This window comes from Ammospiza nelsoni, chromosome 3 (assembly GCF_027579445.1).
Source record: "Ammospiza nelsoni isolate bAmmNel1 chromosome 3, bAmmNel1.pri, whole genome shotgun sequence".
Lineage (NCBI taxonomy): Eukaryota > Metazoa > Chordata > Aves > Passeriformes > Passerellidae > Ammospiza > Ammospiza nelsoni.
The window spans coordinates 106,586,753-106,608,913 of NC_080635.1; the positions used below are offsets into that span (position 1 = coordinate 106,586,753).

Here is a 22,161-nt window from a genome sequence, read left to right on the forward strand (position 1 = left end):
ACAGACCAGAGACTGCTAATGAACAGTACAGGTAGGGCCACTCTGTATCAGAAAACAGGAAGCTGAGCCACTTGAATACAGCAGTATCATGTCAGTGGCTCTCAGGGCCAGTTTTGTATACAAGTACAGCAAAACTGAGCATTTCCAGTTTTTAAGAAGGGACGTCTAATTTTTTTTCACTAACAGACAACAATTTAATTTTAGGGAAAAGATTGGTCCTTTAATTGTACTAATCAACATACCTAATTCAGATACGGAAATTCAAATGTCCATTTTAATGAAATTAACTCTGTGCCTGATAATTAACTGTGGGGTACTTCGCATGTAAAATTTCTGAGTAATTAGGACTTCAGTAGAAGTAGTGGTGACTGATTGAGGAGGAAGTTGTCACTTAAATAACCCCCCAGATTAGGATACTGTCCTATTCGACCCTTTTCTAAATGCAAGAAGCAGCTAAGCACAAACCTATTTTATTCATCAGTACTTTTAAAAAGACACATGATTACTGGCCTTTATAGCTTCCACTGACATAGGAATGTTTAATAAATGTAGCTGAGCACTATTTAGATGTTAAGAGTCAATATTGATCAGTTTATAATGAAAGCTTGGAAGCATATTCTGAAGTTGAAATGTGTAAGTGAAAGTGTTACACAAGAAGGGAGCTCTGTCAGCAAGACAGTCATATTTCATGGAGTGCCTTTTGTTAAATATGAATTGTACAGTACCTTCTGGCACACTGCCTTTTTTCCTCTCATCATTGACAGACTTCTGTCTCCTCTTCAGCCTGTGATCAGCTGTCCCTCGGGGTGGCAGCCATCTTCGGCCCGTCCCACAGCTCCTCAGCCAACGCCGTGCAGTCCATCTGCAACGCCTTGGGGGTTCCTCACATCCAGACCCGCTGGAAACATCAGGTGTCAGACAACAAGGACTCCTTCTATGTCAGCCTCTACCCGGATTTCTCCTCACTCAGCCGTGCCATCCTTGACCTTGTGCAGTTCTTCAAGTGGAAAACAGTTACTGTTGTTTACGATGACAGCACTGGTAAGGCCAAAGCAGCATGCTATGTGCAGATCCATTCTATACACGCACAAAGAGAGGGAGGAAGGGTGTCACTACTCATATTCCATAATTTAAGAAATAGTTTGCAAGAATTTTATGGGTAAGGCAGTGTATAACAAATAATGTGGACTTATTAGCATAAGTATTCTCATAAGTATGCTTCAGTTGCTGAATTCTGTGTGTTTGAGCTCACAGCTGTCAATAAATTGGTCACACTCTGTCTGTGTTTTCTGCAGTGTCTTAACAGTTGCTAACAGCTATGTCTTTTGATTTTACTTAAAACTTAAACTTGGAAGAAAAATATAGTAACTTGAAAAATACACTAGTGTACTCAGTGAAGTAGAAATCTCAAATTCTGGTGCTGCTTCTGGTGTTGGTTGAGTTTGAAAACAGATGCCATATTTGTTTGGAATTTTACTATCTGTTTCTTCAGATAGAAGTGAAGAAAGAGCCCTGGTTTCAGCTCCTAGCAGCTGGACCAAAAGGAAGTTTGGAGGCTTGTTTTACAGATTAATTATATGAGTTAAAATTAACTCTTGAATTTTCCAGCAGAAATATACTAGGTTATTACCTTTCCCTTAGTCATCCTAAAATTTGTTTTGCCTTTCAGTTTCACCTTGACAGGGGAACCTTTGAAAAATGCTGTAAAATTTACATTTCATTTGAGGTCTAGTGGTGGTTAGAAATAAGACTTTGGTTAAGAGGAAAATATCACCATAATGGAAAATACAAGGAAGGTGCTTGGCCAAAGAAGACATATTAAATCTTATGGGAAATGCTGGTAACTTCTTCCATGCTGGCTGATCCATCATTGTCAGGAAAAGAGCATAGGGAGCCTCAAATTCTTCTCGTGGTTCATTGAACCAGAAGGCTGCTGATGTCCTCATTACATGAGGCTACTCTCTATCCAAATCTGAAATTAAAAAAACAGGATCAGGAAATAAAGTGAGGTTACCTGTAGGGAAGACTAACTGTGCTAGATAAACAGCAGTTACTACACCAGGACAGAACACCTGCCTGCAGTTCAAGCTCAGATAAGGTGCATGTGCAGCTACCAAAAGGCGAGGAGGGAGCAGAGAAGATGGTGCATAAATGTCCTTATAACTGATATTTTTTCTTTATGCCTTTTAAAAAATTGTAAGGCATTGTAAGTGACATTTAGAGACTGCCTCACTACAAGTTTGTTGGCTGATGTTACCAAAAGTTTCAGGTAATCAAACTTTCAATTTAAGCTTTAAAATCAAGTTATAGCTTTATAGACCTAAGCAAGCAATATGTAGCTTGTTTTTTTTTTCACATTTTTATCTATTATTGTTCTGAAATAGGAAAGGCAGCTAAATTCTCAAATTTTAACCAAATTATGATAGAAAGAAGTGAGTTGTGGTGATTAAGGTTTGTGTAAATTGGAGATATTTCACCTTGATTCAAATCCTTTGGAGCCTAGCTCTATTTTCAAGAACAGGTTACCTCTTAAAAAAGTCAATTCCATTAGAAAATTCATATGTTTTAATACTTTGAAACTGCTTTGCTCAATAATTTCAAGTAATTGTCTTCTGTCCAAAAAAAAAGTAAAATTCTTTCTGTCCAAAAGAATACTTCATGTTTAATGATCTCTTAATATCCAGAGATATGTTGTTGGCAGCCTTGATAGACCTGATCTCAATAAAATGTGTTTTGAAGCCAGGACATAAATAGAAATGGGAAAGAAGATTAAAAAGAAGGTTTTCTTGTATTTATTTTGATCTACTTGTTCTATGTGGTATTACTGTTAATATTTGAGAGAGAAAAATCCCCAAACATAACCTCTTTTGAACAATTTTAAAATAAATTTCACAATGAATTAGTAGATTGAGTTATTTAATCTATTCGAAAAGCATAAAGACTTGTTCCAGGATATAATCTCTTTAAAATTATATTTATTTCTGGACTGGCCAGGTCCTTTATATTATAATACTGCTTGTTCCCATAATCTCATCTACAACATTATTTGTTTTTCTCTTGAAATCTATTTCTGTCTGAAGAGGCAGAAAAAAACCCAGTCTGTTTTAAAAAGGTTATCTTCTCTCTTTTTTTGTGATGTTTTCCCTAAAATGAACTTAAATTCAACTTTTTAGAGACTGTCAACTTCTCTTTGTTAGTAGCATCTCCTATGGATAATTCCAGGGCTTTAAAAGCAAATGACCCTGCTGGGGAGTCCATAGCATCACTTGCTTTTGAAGCACATACAGGAACAACTCAGCTATGAGAAACTATTAGTCTTAAAGAAGCAGATTTTATATATCTGCTGGAATTTAGGTGCAAACTGGTGGTTTTTGAAGCAGGGGGAGAGGAAGCTTTTGAAAGGAAGTAGTCACTTGATTTTGGGAAGCGGTTCTCTCCTGTCATAGGATAAGACAAATATTCAGTTATGAGTCTGGGACTGGAGCTCAATATGATGTTTCAACTAAGATTTAGAAATTGTGTTGTATGATTTGTGCCATTTAAGATCTAATTACAAATCATTAAAATGAAGGCAATGAATACAAAATATTTATCACTGTTTATGTCTGTTTCATCCATTTGATCAGTGATTCCTTAATGAAAAATGGATATAATTCTTAATTCCTTTTTTCTTTGTTTCTCTTTTCATCACCTACATTTTGCAATTCTTTTATTGGATGGTTGTTGAGGATGATGATGTGTGCCTTTTTTAATGATGATTTTAGAGCTATGGATTTCCTTTATCTGAATGGACAATTCCCCAAAGGGAAAGACATTAATATGTTGGTATAGCAGCTACAGTGATAATTTAATTGCTAAAACGAATATTTTTTTGGAGATTCATATTTGCTTTATGTATTTTTATTATTATTGTAAACATGGATACAAAGGCAGCTGATACTTTTATTACAGAGAGGATGAAAAGGTATAAAGCATGCATAAACTAGGTCTGGATACTTCTCCAACAAATTATCAATTTCCCATATGACAATGCCCTGCAAGATGGCAGGTTGACTCTGAGGAAAACATGATTTCATGTCATAAATACATTCTAAAAATGTGTTTATCTCCTTAAATATTAGGGCTCAGTTTAATGAATTTTCTAAGGAATTGCTAATGTTTTGTAGTAATAAAGGAGAGATCACCTGCTTCAGAGCTAAAAAAAAAAATAATTGTGTCCATGTTATTTATCTCACAGTGGGATATATCTTCTAGGGTAAAAACAAATGGTAAAACTGTGTGATTATTTGACACTTTGCAGCCAGTAAAAGGCATTGTTAACTCTAGTGTCACTCCCAGAGACCCATACTGCAATGCACCATTCAGCTGCCCCTGGACAGCACCATCATGTCCAACTCTATTTAATCCCCCAAGTTTCTACCTTGTTTGAAGGAAAGCCATTTATGTAACTGATCCATGTAAGTGTAGAAGTCTTCCATACTATGTTTTGTGTCTTTCAATCCACAGAGTAGCTGCCTTCAAAAAATTAAGGTGAGGTATCCCTGCCTCTGAGGATGGGATTGTCACTAGATGATGTTTAAGGTTCCTTCCAACCCAAACTATTTTATGTTTCTGTGAGATGTATGAAATAGATATTTGTATTTGGTCTGGATCTAATTTGATTTGAGATTGGGTGGTATGAAGGTGGTAAGGGGGAAGTCAATGCTTGTTTAAAGCCCAGTTTGAAATAAGAGAGAAAATTTGGAATCCCAGTCTCCCTTTGTAATAATCTTAGAGATTACTACTAAGAACAGACATGAGTTTGTTGTCTCCCTCTTTGAAGCATTCTCCCTATATTCTCCAAGAAGGAATAGCTGTACATCTTACTCCTAATTTGAGAAAAGGCATAAGTTGTTTTTAATGCACTGTGGGTAGCAACTAGACCCTGGCCCATGCTTTATGATGCAGAAGTGGCAAAGTCAGAGAAGATGAATGTCTGCAGTCCAGCTCTTGCTCCTCATGTTGGACTGAGCCTCAGAGTACTGGTTGGTTCTGTGCTGCTCAGACCTGCCTCGTGTTCAGGAGTGTGTGATGAGGAATGCAAGATAGCTTGCCACAGGAGAAAACAGAGATTGTGCCACGCTGAAATAGGTACAGGGAAGCTTCTAGAGGGGTATGATCAATAACAGCAGAGTGAGCAAAGATCAGGCTGGGTACAGTGTAATAAGGAAGACTCAAGACTGTACAAATAAGATGAAGTAGATGAATAAACTAGAGAGGTTAATTCTACCTTGACTCGGTAAAAAGAGACGCAGTTTTTACTGTGGGGATATGGTAATAGAAATAAAAATGAACATAGAATGGACAAAGGTTTTAATATTATAATAAAGCCTCTGCCCCGGTAGAATTTTATAGAACAGGTATTGTTGCACTAAGTAGATGGGTTTTTTCTTTCAGGAAATTAGAAATGTGTGAGTCCTTTTTTTTTGGATCTCTGGTTTAAGAGTCCTACACTGACTTTCATTATTTTAATTTTTTTCTTTTACATTAAATAATAGCTACTTTCTGCTTCCTTCTTTGATTTAATTTCCTTTTTTTTCTATCTGTCAAGACTTTTTTTTAATATAGCCCATATTTGTACAGGCAAAAAAAATTGTAATAGAGCTCTAAAACATTTTTCTTGCTGAAAAAGATAAATATTGCTTCTTTTGATCATTTTAAATGGAAAAGCATATTTCTTTTAACTAGGATTTCATGTTAAAAAACAAATGCGGAAACAGACAAAACCCCAGCAAAAATCCACCCCCCTCCAAAAAAAAAAAAACCAAACAACAACAACAACAACAAACCCAAACAAAACAACCAAAACCCAAATCTAAAAAACCTCCTAGCAGGATGTAATGAGAGGCCAGTTAGTATTTTTTCTCCCTTAAATAATTTATGGTTTCTTTGTTAATTAAATTCCACTAAACTGTCCCTGGACACTAATTAAGTCCTTTCAGATTTACAGATTTGCTGCAGTCAATTGCGTTTAAAAAAGAAAAAGGGAAAAATGACAATATGTTTGTCATCTGCATGTTCTAATAGATTTAATTGGTCTCAAAACATTAACTTAATTTCAAGTACATATTCTAATCCATGTGCTAAAGAAAACAGACTAGAAAAACTGTAAATAAGTTTTTGAATCACAGACAGTTAAAAAAAAGTGAAAAAATGCATGAGTAATTAGATGATGAGCTCTTAAATTATAGTGGCACTTGTATAGATATCAATATATTGATACTTTTATATATCAACAGAAGAAGTTGATAAAAACAGCATTCTGGATATTTTTTCTTAATTAACTTTTGTTTTGGTCTTGAGTGAATGAGTATAAACACCAAAAATCTGTTACATCTATGAATGGAAGCCAAACTAAATGCTGAAAAATTATTTCAGAAATAAAAATGTTTTGTGTTGGTCTTTAGCAGTGAATCCTGAGCTTTAACTGAAGTGAAGGAAGTTGAAAGATGTCGTTTTGTGGCTAAATTCACTCTAGTATGCAGGTGGCATTTATTTGTAATAAAATGACAATTTCTTTCTTGGGACTGGGATTAAAATTCCCATTATCTAATTCCCACTGTATTTGGTGTTATTTTGGCTTCACCTTGATTTCCTGTGCAGTTATGGCCCCCAGAACCTAAAAATATTACTAAGGTACTTGAATGTGTCTTGAGCAGGCCAACAAAGCTGGTGAAAGGGCTGGAAGGCTTGATGTCCTATGAGGACTGTGGGATATCAATAAATTGATACTTCTATATATCAACAGAACAAATTGATAGCTAGGAACATATAGGTTAGAACAAAATAACAGGTGTCCTTGAAAGGCTGGGGAAAATCCATCCCATGAATTTGGTGGTTTGTTGGTGTTTTTTATGGCTGGCGGTTTTTTAAATTTTGTTTTGTTTTGGGTTTTTTTGTTTTCTTTTTTGTTTTTGTTTGTATGTTTTTATTATCAATTATTTTTATTCTTTAATTTTTCCAACATCAATGTTTTCATACTGATCTTCCTAGACAGAACAGAAAAAGAAAAGACAGATAAGGGTAACCTTCAAAAGTCTCTATCAGCACTATTTACTACCACTGGTGCTAATGTATCTATCAAATTTGCAGAAACATTAAATTATAAATGAATATTAAGTTACTCCACTGCCATTGATGTTGATTTCTCAAATTTGATTTATATTTATTTAATGTATAGATGAAAACGGCATCTAATTACATCCGTGTGTACTTTTGTATATTTATAATATTTTGACTTGTGCAGTTTTAGCTAGCATTTATTCTGGTTCTATGAAGCAAATGCAAAATTCAGAGTGCTGGTTGCTTATGAATGGCTAGGTGGGTATTTTTTTTCTGCAAATGAATAAAATTGTGCATAAATCATATCAAAGATAAGGATTGGGGTGCATAGCTTAGCACAGAATGTTAAATGGAACTAATTCATTCCTAATTTGTGAATTATCAATTAACAGTTATTCTGTGTTGCTTTAGTGGAATGAATGAAATGAGTACCTAAAGTAGGGTTATATTTACCAACGTGAACAAAGAAGACTTGAAGCCTCCCATGCATATAAACTGGAATGGCATGTAGTTCTGTTCCACATCCTTTCAATCACCAGTTCAGACAGGTTACAGCATTTGTAGAACTTATATTGAACATTTTTATTGAGGAAAAAAGACTTTTAAGCCTTCTTTAATAAATTAAAATTTGGTAAAACTATAATAATTAATAACATGAATAATTTGGACAATGAAGGAATATTAACCTGAATGATTACATATTCCATAAAGTCTTTTAAATACAGAGTGTTTCAAGTGCTGTGCACAGTAGTTTCAAGTGAAGTTTCAATTAGTAATTTTGTGCTAAACCTGATTGTGGCATTTGGATGTTGCTGGTTAGTGTATTCCTTTACTAAGACAGTTATTGCACATTTATTCTGTAAAGTGCAGAAATATTTTTTCAAGTGTTATATCAATATATCAGTATATGGAGGATGTTGTGAAGTTAAAATTTCACTTTCAAACACTTTTAGTCTTTATGCAGATGTTCACAATTACTTTAGCTAGTTGTCTGAAGAAAAAGTGTTCAATTCTGTTATTCTTTTATGGCAAATGGGCCTGTAATTGTTCTTTCAGAATAATTCTATAAAGACTTTAATTAATTATTTGAAAAGCAAAGTAAATGCTAACGAGTTAACAAAATGCATTATTCTAGTCCATCCTTCAGGAAAACATGTTACTACAGCTCTCACCCATATTTTGACCAATAATTGAATTTGAACTTACTGCAATAAGACTCAGTATCACAAAAACAAATCTATGGATTTAAAATAAATAAGTTTCAAAAATACATAATGTGCTTTATAGTATTTTTATATAAGCCTAAGGAGCAGAGGTGGAGATAATATTTCCATAAGTTATAAAAATGAACATATTTCAAATAGTGTTTTAATTGTTTTGCTTTTGTGGGTTTGAAGAAACTTAAGAATTTAAACCTTACAGAAAATTTCATAGGGAACTCCTTATCAAAAAAATTGTTTCATGAAGACTGAAAAAATTTTTAATATGTCCAAATACAGAAATATATGATAGGAAAACGAAGTGAAAAATGAAGAGGAAAACTGAGACAGGATCAGTTTCATATTCTTGTATGGGGCATACTTTTAAGATTTATCCAAACTGCAGTACAGTTTTCCTCTTATTTCACATTACATATTTTAGCAATAGCAAAGTAAAAGTATTCCATATTTCATCCTCTGGCTGGGAGAACACTGTGAAATAAACTTGCGATGTCAGTCCCTTCATGAATTGCTCTGCATCACTCTCAGTTCAAATATTACTGTCTTGATTCATTTCAGTTTCAATTAGGGAGTTTTTTCTCTCCTGCACTCTTACCAGTTCCTTTCTTTTACAGCAAAAATGAAACTGCTTTTGTTTCCAAGAGTAAATGTGCTAAGCTGGTGTAAATTCCATCTGAGGATGTTCATTTATGTGTCTTTTCAAGTTAAGACCATTTTAGAATTGCTAACTTGTTGTATTGCTTCTTTTGTCATTGATCCTGACATCTTTGACAAAATTTTTTATTTTTGACAGTAGTATAGCTCTTTTTTTTCCCTCTTCACCCTCATTAAATTACACTGCTCATACATCATCCACTTGAGAGATCATATTTCATATAATTATGATAATTAATTTGAAATGCCCAGGACTGTTAATTCTTATTGCTGTCACCATCATAATACTAAATTAATGATAAAACTTTATGAAAATGTTCAAAAAAACATATTTAGAAAACAGAATAGCAACAACATTTCAAATCAGTCATATCATAATAGAGCATTTGACATCATAAAGCATAAATGTCAAATGTAGCTAGAGACTAGAAAAAGGTGGCAAATCTAATATATCAATAAGGCATAATGTTGTCTTAATTTTCAGCATTTCCTTCAAGTATGTGTTTTTTTCTTATATTTTCACACATTATATGCAAAGGTGAGGAAGGGATGGACAGGACTCAGAGATTTTTATTTTTTTTTTCTAGTTGCCGTATGCTGCATCTGATAAGTACTCAGGTGACATAAGAAAAAGATTCATGGTGATCTTTAAGGTCAAAACTGTTCCATGAACTGAAGGTGTTTTCTGAACTTTAGTAGCACATTGATTCTCTCTTGTGGACCTGTGTGGGATGGGGTAGAGGGCTTTTTTCACTGCAGTACTGCAAAGCCTTTATTAGAAAAGAATTGTTACTGGAAATAAGCTGAATTGGGATTGGCTATTTGCAACTATAAAAGATGTTTGCACCCATGCTCTGATGTGCTTGCTTAGCATATTTAAGGAAAACAATAAAGCTGATTATTGCCTTGCTCTTCAGTTACAGCTGGTAATGCTGAAACAGCAGTACAATGGATTCAACATTCTGATACTTAGACCCGAGATGCAGAAAAATTAAGTGATATGCACAGTATCAGAATAGAAATCTTGACTGTCTGTGGAGTTAAACCTAGATCCATGGTTTTCTTGTTCAGTGATTTTTCTTAAACCCTAAAGCTAGCCTGTTCTATAGATGCTATTGTAGTAATTGCAACTTCAGTATTAGTCATGAATATAGTTTTAAACATTTCTTCTTTCCTGTACTAAGTAACTGTTTAAAAATTATTATATTTTTTAGTCTAAAAGAAAGGGGGATTGGGATTTTAGTTTGGGTTGGTTTTTATTTTTTTGTGCCTAGTCTAGACCCTTATAAATTTTTTCACAATAATGAGATTTGTATTTCAAATGCATATACATACCTGCGCAGACATGCATAATTAAAAATACGGCTCTGCCTTTTTTGTTGTTTGCTTGTTTTAGAAGGGAGAATTTTTCTCAGATACTGAGAATTGGAACAGGCTGTTCAGAGAGATGGTGGAGTCACCGTTCCTGGAAGTTTTCAAAGAAATTACTTGGCACTTAGAGCTATGCTTGAATTGGTGTGGTGGTCTTTGGTCAAAGGTAGAGCTCTGTGATCTTGGATAATGTTTCTATGATTCTGTTTTATTACACAGTCTAGGAAAAAAAAGTCAGAAGAAAACTACCTAGCCTGAAACATTTTCTCTGATTACTGGCATGGCTGCCGTCCAAGAGATAGTTTTCAAAAGTATTTTCAGTAGGAAGTAATAACTTTTATTTGTCCTCTGATACTCAGTGGTCCAGAACTGTCTTTTCAGGGTGACTAATACTTGTAGTTAGTGATATGCTCAAAAGAACTATATTACCAAAACCCCCCACCCTTTCCTTTCCCTCTTCTCAAGAATCCCAACTTGATCAAATTATTTTTTTCCTAAAGCATAAACTGCTGCAATGTCAATTCTTTAAATGTGTTTGTATAGCCAAAAGGCCACATATGGGCAATGTAGAATTTGGAATTAATTCCTTAAGATATGATAGAACGTGTCTATATATTCTAAGGTTGTTCTGATTTATAAACAGTGGTTTGCATCTCTTTTGTACCTCTGAGGAAGAGTTTGGTGAGTAGTCACACTGTATGGTTTGATGAGGAAATGGGGACATAGGTGTAGGTAGTTGGACATTGTTGGATATTTTCTACATCTGCACTTTTTCCCCCAGAAGGAAATTATTTCACACAAATACACCTCCAGTACCCATTTGAGCAAATACTACTATTATCATGGATGATTCTTGTGTATTGGCTTGCCCTCATGAATCTAATTTGAAATAGAACAGCTTTACTCTTGACAAAGGTCTTGTTAAATAAAATTTTCTTTGGTGAAAATTCTTTTGAAGTCAGTTACCAGACACATTTCCTTCCTTTTACTGGTATAGTACTATTGTTTCCCTTGTAGAAGTCACATTTAACAGCAAAATAAGTCTACATAATATCCTTGAACTCCTCTTCATGTCCCTGCCACTAATCACAGCACATTTTAAATATTGCAAGTTGCAAATGGCTTCAGACTCTAATGCATTAATACTTGTAAAGTATATGCATGCATACACATATACTATTTGGATTGCTCTCCAATCCTTTAGCTACAAGATTGAAAAATTCTGCTAAAATGTTGGACTCTAAAGCTGCTAATAAGAAGCTCTTTAACTGTAAAAAAACAATTGTTTTTTCTGGACTACATATCTTAGAACTTTTTCCATTAAAGAAACCATTGCTACTGTATTTAAATGGGATTAAATATAACTGGTGATCATTTTAAGGATGCTTTACACTGCTGGAAATTAGTGAAATGATCTTAATGTATACAAAACCTGAATATGAATAAATACGAAAAGTTCATCAAGCTATCTTTTTCCTTTGTTTCTGTTTCCTCTGTGCTTTTCTCAATGGTGTAGCTGTATTAGATACAACAGCACAAGGAACACAGAACAGCCCACTGTTAGTAAAACCCTACCAGCTAGTGCAATTCCTTTCTAATCCTTTCACTAGTGATTTTTTTTTTTTAATTGAAGATGATAAAACAAAACTTTAGAGTTTATGGGTAATCTCTGCAAGTAATTTTGCAGCAATTAACTGTTCCAATTGATGTAAACATTCTATCAATGCTAACAAACCAGCATTCTCCTCCCTTCTACCCATACCCTTTTCAAAGCCCAGTACACAATGAGATTTTTCTGAGATGTAACCAAAATAACTGGGCAGGGGGCTGTCAGGGAAGGAAAAGAGTACAGAGAGGTGTGAGAAGAAACAACTTGCTAAAAATAGAAAGATTGCTTTCTGGTGGTTCTGCAAAGCAGTATATTATTAGTTTTGAAATTTTTGACATGGTTAAGATAAAGAGTAGCCTTTAAAAGAGCATTAGTGTTTTCTTACAGAAAAAGGTTGATGTGTTCAGCCTATTGCAAAGTGCATTTGCTTGCATTCTTCCTGTGCAGCACAAAGGCAGCATTAATGGAAATGATGAATAGTTTGATGAGCAGGCCAGGTGGCGCAGCAATGGCCTGCAAGACTGCTGAGCTGGAGACAGGTTTTAAAACAAACTTGGGGTTCTTGCTTCCTGGACTGGTTGAAGTTGAACATGTCGAGGAGGTAATGTGATTGATCTCTTTGGAGGAAGATGCCAGCTGGAGAGCTCACAAGCTGCTCCTTCAGGATTCTCCTTAACGATGAATTGATGGCAGCTTCTGAAAGGAGTTACTCACACCGCCCTCTTCCCAGCCATTCAGAGGTAGGGCTCTATCACAGTGGCTGCTAAAAGAAGGAATTGAGAGTTTGAAGGGACAGGAAAAAGGTGTCCCTGGTGAAAGAAAATGCAGGAAGTACATTCCCAAAATGCAGCTATTATTTCTATACTGTTGTAAAATAGATTTTTTTTTTTAGGGGCTTATACACACAAATGCCTGTACTCTGTTTGCTTTGGGGTTTTTTATTTGGTTTTGTTTTGTTTTCCTTGTGGGTTTTTTGTTTCTTTGTTTGCAGTTTTTGGGTTTCTTTTGTTTTTTTTTCATGACATATGGATCTTGTAAATCCTAGTAAAATAAGAGGAGACCTTTTCATCTGAGGACTGCAATTCATATTATATTTTAAATCAATTATTTTAAAGTTATTCTACACAAGTGTTCAATTAAAAATATTCTAGATATCCTCAAAATCATGGTGAAGAAAACTTGTTTTGTTTTTAGCTTCATAGTCCTTGTAGATCTTGAATTATATTCCTCTCTTCATTCCTCCCTTCTTTCTCTGATAAGCTACATATGTGTCCTTTTGAAACTGTCCCTTACTGATTCAGAAATTTTTATTTTTCTGTATACATGAAAGCTTGTTACTTTTATCCTGCATAACCAGCTTGGTATGACATTTCCTTTGATGTCAGACAACAGCAATGAAACTTTGTTACTATCAGTAGCTCAAGAATTTTAGTCAATGAGTAAATACGTTTGTTTGACTTGAAATGAACAATATGCACAAAGGATAGAAGGGTAGAAATTGAGTCCCACAGACAAACTGCACACAGTAGGAACAAGCAATCTTTGAGTCTTAGGAATCTCAATCATCCAGACGGAGAAAGTGAAAAGAATAGAAGAAATTTTGGTAACATCTAAAAATTATAGCAAACAATATTTTTTCTGATTACACCTGATGTATTCAGGACTAAATGTTGAAGAAACTAAATAACGTAGAGCTCATTTTTTGTTACTCTAAGGCATTAGTTTTACTGTTAAAAGCCTTTAAAATTTGATATCTGATAGCCGCAAAAAACTGCAAAAAACTGAACTTAAACAGTTTGTTACCATAAAGACAGGGGCACAATTTATTTATATCCTACATGTATTGCCTGGTTAGTCCTCAACTATTTAATGTTCTGATCCCCTGGAACTTTTATGGCCATTGCTACTGTAGAAACTATTCTAGCAGAAGCCAGGATGTTAGAGTGTTCAGGAGAAGAGAAGATCAGTGGCAGTCAGGAGGTGGGAAGCTGCCCTTCTATGGTTCATTCCATAGATAAACCCAAGGGCTGCAATTTTCATGCAGGACCTTGTTCTTTTGGTTTATATCTTTCCAGTGCTTAATTTGTAATTTCATTACAAATAATGACCCACTGTTCAATATTTAATCTAGAAAAGATTTTTTTTTGCGTATGGTGGTGTTTTTGTTTGTTTGTTTATTTTTAGATAAATTATTCTGTTCTTCTTCAGGAAATTATTTTGGTGGGTTTTACTTTCCAGAAAAACTAATTCATTCTTTGCACACTTTTAAAAAAACAAATGCTATATCCCAAATAGTAGGTACAGTGTAGAAGGAAACCTCTAGCCTTTAATTAGTATTTGAAAGAGCCAGCTTTTGAAGTGTGGTCCAGAACTGGAATCAGTTCCCACTGATCTCAGTTCTCACTAATGCCTGAATGGGAAAATCCCACTTCTCAACATTTTACCAGAGAAATAAAAAGTACCAGAGAAAGGTATGCTCAGCACTGTCTGATATTTTTGTTCTGTGAGGCGTTTCTCTGCAGCAGGGAGCTGTAGGGTAACTGTGGCAGTGGGACTCGCTACCTGTGACACACCTTCACAGCAGCTGCCCGCACCGCGCGCGCTCCACAGTCGCATCTCGTCACTCCCTTGCAAGTGAGGGGGTTTTGTTTTCCAAAATCATCCTGTTGAGAGCCCAGCAAGCTGGAAACTGTTGAACATATGCCAGTAAAGAATTTATTCCTTATAGTGGGTGGCCAAGTGGACCACTGAAGTGAGTCATTTAGTAGAGTGGAACATGTTTTGTTCCCTGCCATAATCCATCTCAACTTTACAACTTTACTGGTGGCTGGAAACATGATGACATATATATGCTAAAATCTTAAAAATGGATGTACTCTCTCTAACTATTACTAAAATTAAATATTCTGCTACATGTAGAAGCTATGAAAAATACTACACATTAAAAGTTTAAGGTTTATTTTTATTTCACATTGATGAGGACAGGAGAAAAAACATATCTTTGGAAACCCTGGAATTTGCTTGTGTCTCAGATTTAATTTATCTTAAAATATATTTTGAGAAATCTCACTGGTTACTATTTGTAACTGACAGTTATTGAGAGCATAAATACTTCCTGTGCTTGCCTGCACATCTGTACTGTCCCAGCACTGAGGTCCAGTCAGTGCATTGAAGAAATGTACACTTGCAGGTTTTCTTCCCCACATTGTCACACTCAGGTTTCTTTGGTAGTTTTCTACCTTTTGTACTGCCTTCCAATGTGGTACTTTGTTTATTCCTCATCACTTCTTATCACTTCTCTATCAGATACATAGGTAACCCAGAAGGCAGACACTATCATAGCATTCTCCTTGTCAACTTTAATTACTCTAGTTCCTGCATCTGTAAATCTCCTATTTCAAATTTTGGTGTGATCTTTTCTTTCTCTGAGGTATTCCAATAACGATAAGATTTATGAAGATTACAATTTTTTTTTTTTTTTAATTCTTGAACAGCCCAATTAGGACCTTTAAGGACTTATATTCTTGGGTAATTCTCTGGAACAGAACAAAGTTTGGAAGTTTTGAAATCCTTGGGTTTCACTCACTGCCATTTCCTGAGGTTATCGTGGTTAGAGGACAGAGCTAATAGCACCAAGGTTGTGGGTTCAACTCCTGTGTGGGCCATTCAGTTAAGAGCTGCAATTGATGGTCCTTGTGGGTTCCTTACAACTCAGAATATTCTGTGGTTCTCAGACTGATTAAACTATATGCTTAATTCATTAGGGTATTGGAAAACATTTACTTCAAAAATTCCTGTAGGCAAGAAAACACTTCTTGCTATTCTGTAACCAATCTTGGATCTACAGTAAAAGACCAAAACTGTATTGTATTGGTGCAAACAATGTGGATAGATAAAGGGACCTGTCAATTTGTATTTTCTTACATTTGTTTACCAAAATTTTGTAATCTAAACTTGCTGCAGAAAAAAACAACATCTCTTTTCCTTTTCTTTCTATCCCATTTCAAATTTTCTTGGCAGCTTTACTATCCATCCCATCTCCAAAGGTGTAACAAAGGTGATTGCTGTAAGACCTGAAAATATGCTTAGAACATGCACTTTAGGGACTCTGCTGTTTTGAGTAAAGAATGCTTTGAAAGAGCAGTTTACAGTCAAGAAAGAACAGTTAGTCTTCCCTTTAACATTTGGTATATTAAAAATATCCAGTACTTGTACAGAAAACTTGAACATCATGAATCACTATAATGTTTCATACAATCAAAATAATTTCAAAGTCACATCCAAAAACATAGTAAGTTTTGTTTTGGAGTGGTTTTAATTCCAAAACTGGCAGAGTAGTGTAAAGCTACTTCTGTTTCTTGCTGTTCTTGAAAAGTGATTCAGTATAGAAATATGAGAACATATTCATGTGAAAGTATTATGCAGTGCTGAAATGATTCACAGCTTTGTATGTAAACTTGATTTATTATTTGGGAGACTGTCTAGTCTGATTAAAAACTATTAGTCTGGGATATGGCTTTAATTGATTTAGAGTAATATGTTCTTCGAAGAGGAAAGTCACAGTTGTACAATAAGGCTAGAGGAAGATTTGTCTGTCTGAAGGTAATCCTAAATGAGGCTCCTTACTCTCCATTAATATCAAGGGAAAAGAGACTTGTACTAAAGTGTTGGGAGTACAGATACTTCTTAATTTTTCCTTTTAACAACATTTTTGTGTATCAGTTCTAACCAAATGAGAAAGGGAAAAAAATCTGGAAACTGAATGCTTATAGGATATTCTCCTGCTAGTAGTTCAGGTTCTTGTTTTGATAATTTTCCTGACTCCTGTTTTCTTTAAGGTCTCATTCGATTACAAGAGCTCATCAAGGCTCCATCACGATACAACCTAAGACTAAAAATCCGTCAGTTACCGGCTGACACAAAAGATGCAAAGCCATTGCTAAAGGAGATGAAAAGAGGCAAAGAATTCCACGTAATCTTTGACTGCAGCCATGAAATGGCAGCAGGCATCTTGAAACAGGTAATCCTCATTCTGCTTTAGATATCTTAATCTTTTTAATCCCTAATAAATAAAAGTATTATCCAGACCTAATGGTATTTAACAAGCAGGGAAATTGTGTGTCAGTTTTACTCAGGCCTTACTGAAAACCAGCCAAGGATTTCAGAGACAATTTTATTGGTGACACAAAAGGTAGGTGCTTTAATTATGCTTTAATAATGAAAGAGTTTAAATAATTTATGTTCAAGAGGAACATGAAGACATATTAATGTTTCAACTATGAAGAACCGGTACTTTGGAGAATTGATGCTTAACACATGGTCATAAATTCTTGGTTAATATTATTTTATACATCAAATCTTTATGTGTATAGGTATGTATGTATTTATATATTTGTTTTTATTTGAGGCCTCTAGGATGTGTATTCCTAGTCAGAGACTGATATCTGAACAGTATGTTACCAAAAGACCACTTTAATGTCTTCCATTGAGAGGACAGAATTGATATTTTATAGCCATATTCTCTTTGCACTAATAATGGAACTGCAAAACACCCAAGTACATTTGGGTTGATGCTTTGAAAATAATGTGTACAGATGAAATGAGTAAGTGAGATACAGCAAAATTCCAAATATTTAACTGGCTCAGAGACAATCTTCCCCATAATTTTTTAGTGAAGCTATGACTTCCAATAAAGAGGATAGGAGGATTACCTAAACTGAAACACTATTCTACACTCCTAATGCATAGCTTTTAGTGACTTTAATTCAAGTTTATTCTATGTTTGCTAGAAAACTGTAGGGTCTAAATTGAAAACAAAAGGTATTTAAGAGTTGGAAATATGTGTCTCATTAGAGATACTTACAGGTATTATTGTGGGTATAATTAAAATTGCTAGTAAGTCTACATGTATAATATAATTTCTTTTCTTTATTGTTCATTGATTGAAAAACTTTTATTAGCTCCTAGTAATTTTAAACCTCTGCTAGTGTTTTTTTCTAAACATAAGCCAGCCTAGTTATTCTAGCTGTTTAGACCAAATCATTGAATGTACATTTAATTATTCTAAATATTTAAAATCTAAACAAGGCAAAAGGGAAATGGGTTGATGACAATATTAAGCTGCAATACTAACAATAACTCCATTGAGATACATTAGTTATACACTACCTAGAAATTTTTAGGTGAAAAATCTCTTTTATTTCACAGTATACAGCATTGTGAAAAATGGATGACTAGAGGGAAACGGGAACAAAATTAAAACCATTGTGTTTTTAATCATGTCCCAGGACCCAAGAGTGAGCATTAAGCCTCTTTAAATCAAATAGTGAACTGTTTCATCAAAGCACATTGGTTATCCTACAGATTACAGAGGGAAGGTTCAGAAAAAAAGTCTTTCATAAATGTTAAGATTGTTATACAGATTCTGTAGATTTTTACTTTTCCATTCAGGTCCTATACTGCAATGCTCTAAATATGCCCAAAATTTATAATTTTGAAGCTGAATGTGAGCACTTGCCATTGAAATTGACTCAAGGGGTGTTGAGAATATATTTATTATTTAATGTTAATATTTCAAATATAGTGTTTATAGGTGATTATTGAAAAATATTTATATATCCATTTCTGAATTATTGACTGATCAGATTTTTTTCCCTGTTCATGGAGGGATGAGTATTGGGACACGTGACAAGGAGTTTCAGTTTGAGAGGATAATAGGAAAGATTAACAGTGGAGCTGGTGGAAGACAACACAAGTTGAAAATAAAGAAAGCAAAGAGAGAGAACCTGGTGAAACTGCAACTACATTTTGCTGGCCAAAAATATGTAATGAAAAGTAAAACAAAAAAACCCATCAATCAGACAAACATACTTAAATTGAGGCAAATCTCATTGTTATCTACATCACCAGGCAACCAGGGAAACCATACATAATTTAAAAGGTTAGGGAAGCACCCTAATAATAGTACTGAGACATTAGAATGTTTGAAGAGGAAAAAGAAGTGAGATCTTTAGAGAAGTGAGAAGGTCAAAGAGGGAAGCCCTGGAAAAGAGACAGCATCATTGCACAGCAGCGTAAGGAACATGTGTAGGATGTTGTGTAGGGATCCTTTGGAGCATGAAAGACTTGATTAGAAGCAGTTTTGATATAGGTGACTGCAAATGTGATACACATATAGAGGAAGACATTTTGGTTTTGTGAAAAACAAGTTCTTATAAAAGCTAAGAATGTTTTTAGATTAGAGTTCCTAATGAAGTTGTAATATTTCTTATGGGAATGTGGTTTTCCTGTGTTTGAGAATTTAATTTCTACTGGAGCACTATACTCTAGTTCTAAGTACTGTTGTGGAGTTGTAAATACATTAGTATAGGCATTCTTTGGAAAAGTGGTGTTTTTTCAAAATCTTGTTTAAAATATTATAAAATCTGATTTAAAACTGATGTTTGCATTAGTTTTCAATTTTTTTTTAAAGATCATATAGACTATTAATTTCATAAGTTTTTCAAACAATATTATAAATAAAAGGCTCCCACAATCTTCAGAATGCTGACAATTCTTTTTAATACAAATTCTGGCATTGTCACAGTAGTATAATTGTGGCCTTCAGTGTCTTTAAGGAGTCCATCTGGTAGCAACTTGGCAAAGAATTCTTTTGATAGTTCCTGGGCAGGAAGAAAATACTAAGACAACTTTTGTGAAGAACATGAAGAGAAATGCTTTTCTGGGGAAAATGCCCTTAATGAATAAACATCATGAAACATAGTTTTTAATCTACAAATATTTTTTATGCAGTTGAAAGGAAAGCATGAACTCTTAAAATGCACAATTTATCAAAAACTACTTCGTATTACATAGATGGAAAGAGTGATGAAGGTACTTGAGAGATACCTGAATTTATAAATGATTCTATGAATATTTGTTCATTTTTATTTAAGTAATATCTCTCTTGCTGTTCAGAATTTGACTTGAGAGAATTTTCTTCCATGGTTGGAAAAATGTTCACATGTATAATATAAGCTTGGGTCCTTCTTCTAAATGCATTCATCAAAATAGAAAAAAATTTCTATTAGATGATTCATTTTAAAGAAAAGGTTCAATAATGAATGAAAATATTGTCGACTCAAATTATGTGTTGTAACTTAATGTATCCATTAGTATGTAAAAATACAAGCCTCTTTCACATTTACTGCACTAAACAGTCTAATAATATTCTTTCTATCAGAAGATCTGGTTCATAAATTCCTTTAATAGTCAGTAATCTTCTCTAACTGCTAAGAAATTACTTGCTTGACCTAATTTTAGCATAATTCCAAGCCAATAGTCTCATTTTAGTAGTGTTCTTTTGCAGTGTTTCATTTGCCATGTGAGTGTGATAAAAAGGTATTATATGGCCTCAGAAACATTAATCTTTTGTTTATTTTTTTCAAGGCTTTAGCTATGGGGATGATGACAGAATACTATCACTATATCTTTACCACACTGGTAAGTGGCTTGTGAAAACATAGTGATGACATCCAACAAAGACATTACTTTCCTAATTATATTGCTTAACAAAGTGGATAAGGTCTCTCTGGAATGGGGTGTGAGTGCAAGATGTTTTCTTTGCTGAGTTTTCCTACTTTCAGTGAAAAGTCATCGGGACAATTTAATTATTGTTCAACAGTGTGCCCTGAAAACTGATAGACCTGAAAAAAGCATCTGGCTGTGGCACTTTTAACTATCAAGGAGGGTTAAATGTATAATTCATAATTCATTGTTTTATGCATTTTTTCCTTTCTGTCTTTTAGCTGTTTCTATGTGAAGATTAAGACATTTTAAAATTTACTCATATATTCCATATTTTTGATTCAACATTTTACAAGGTAGTTCTCTGTCATATGATTCATGAATAATTTGGTGTGAATCTGTGCAGCATTTTATTTAACAATTCATATGAGCTTTTTAGGCACATGAATTATGCAATATTCTTTGGTGTCCACTGTAAATGTAACTTAGAAGGGATTTGATCATTCTTGGATCTATCTCTTGAAATAAATGAACATTTAAAATGTAATGCCCTTACAAAACAAACATGTATGTGAAGACCTTTTTCCTGCTCATCACAGCCTAACTAAGAAAAAGTTTAAACCTTGGTAAAATATTATTCTAGAGACTGCAGTCTCCAGATTTGTGCACATTTGTCTGTATTAAATTTGTGTTCAATTTTATCTAATTAGATTACAGTTCTTGATGTTTTTTAAAAGGAGAGCATGAGACAAATGTGAGACAAATGTGCCTTGGAAAAACCATGCTTGAACTGACCCATGTTTAAAATCACATACATGTTTAAGCTCCTATGAAAACAAATCCTTTGTGATAGGGTAAGAGTCCATCTCAGAATCACAGAACAGAAGTTCATGTATAGTGTTAACATGAAATAGCTAGTTGGATAGAAAGCAAAATAACTTGTGAATTTGAAAGGCACACCCTGAACAAATATCTATCTTATTTTAGAAGGGTAAATTGTTCTGTCACTTATAGATTTAGGATTTCATGCAAGAGAATTTCCTCACTAAATAGATTTCCTGCCATAAAAATGGATTATAGATGTTTTGAAGGTTTTTTTCTTATTTTTAAAATTTTTGCCATAGATGAGAATTGTTTCTTTGAGTACTATGCTGTCCTTTGGCATTGAATTCTCACTCTTAAAACTCTGTTTAAAAATCAGAATTTTCTGTTGTTCTTATTTACTTATTAAAACATTATATTTTCTATGGAGACAAGAGTATTATATTGACTTGGAATTATCAAGAGATAATTTACTGTGCACAAACATATCAGAGATTTTGATTTTGCAATGTAGCTCTGGAACAGCATCAGAATTTAGTTGTTTTTATATATTAATTGCTTCTTACCTGACATGGTGAAAGTCCTGTCAAATAAATTTTCCAGTCACAGTGTTTACAACAGTCTTCTGTGTAATCTCCTCTTGATTGATTGAGGATGTAATGCACTGGCTCATTAATACACTGACCTGTGTGCATTTGTAGTAAATGCATAATATTGTGTATATTTATTACATTCCAGTATAAACATAAATGTGTTTGGATTAAAAATTTACATTCAAGGGTCTGACTTCTTATACAATAAAAAGTGAGATAATTTTTTAAAGAGAATAATGTAGTGTAGTTCTTGTTATGTCAAACATTTCCTTTGCAATAAAATGTT

The 22,161-nt window shown here is 34.0% G+C and overlaps 1 protein-coding gene across 3 annotated transcripts in view; it reads left to right on the forward strand.

Moving 5' to 3' along the window:
- GRIK2 (glutamate ionotropic receptor kainate type subunit 2) overlaps positions 1 to 22,161 on the forward strand; it is a 354,211-nt gene that overhangs the window by 118,126 nt on the left and 213,924 nt on the right. For all 3 annotated transcript variants that reach the window (XM_059467530.1, XM_059467531.1, XM_059467532.1), the window contains exons 3-5: positions 784 to 1,041; positions 16,794 to 16,975; positions 20,383 to 20,436. In XM_059467530.1, the coding sequence (XP_059323513.1) occupies positions 784 to 1,041; positions 16,794 to 16,975; positions 20,383 to 20,436 (494 nt within the window). The remainder of the gene's footprint in view (positions 1 to 783; positions 1,042 to 16,793; positions 16,976 to 20,382; positions 20,437 to 22,161) is intronic.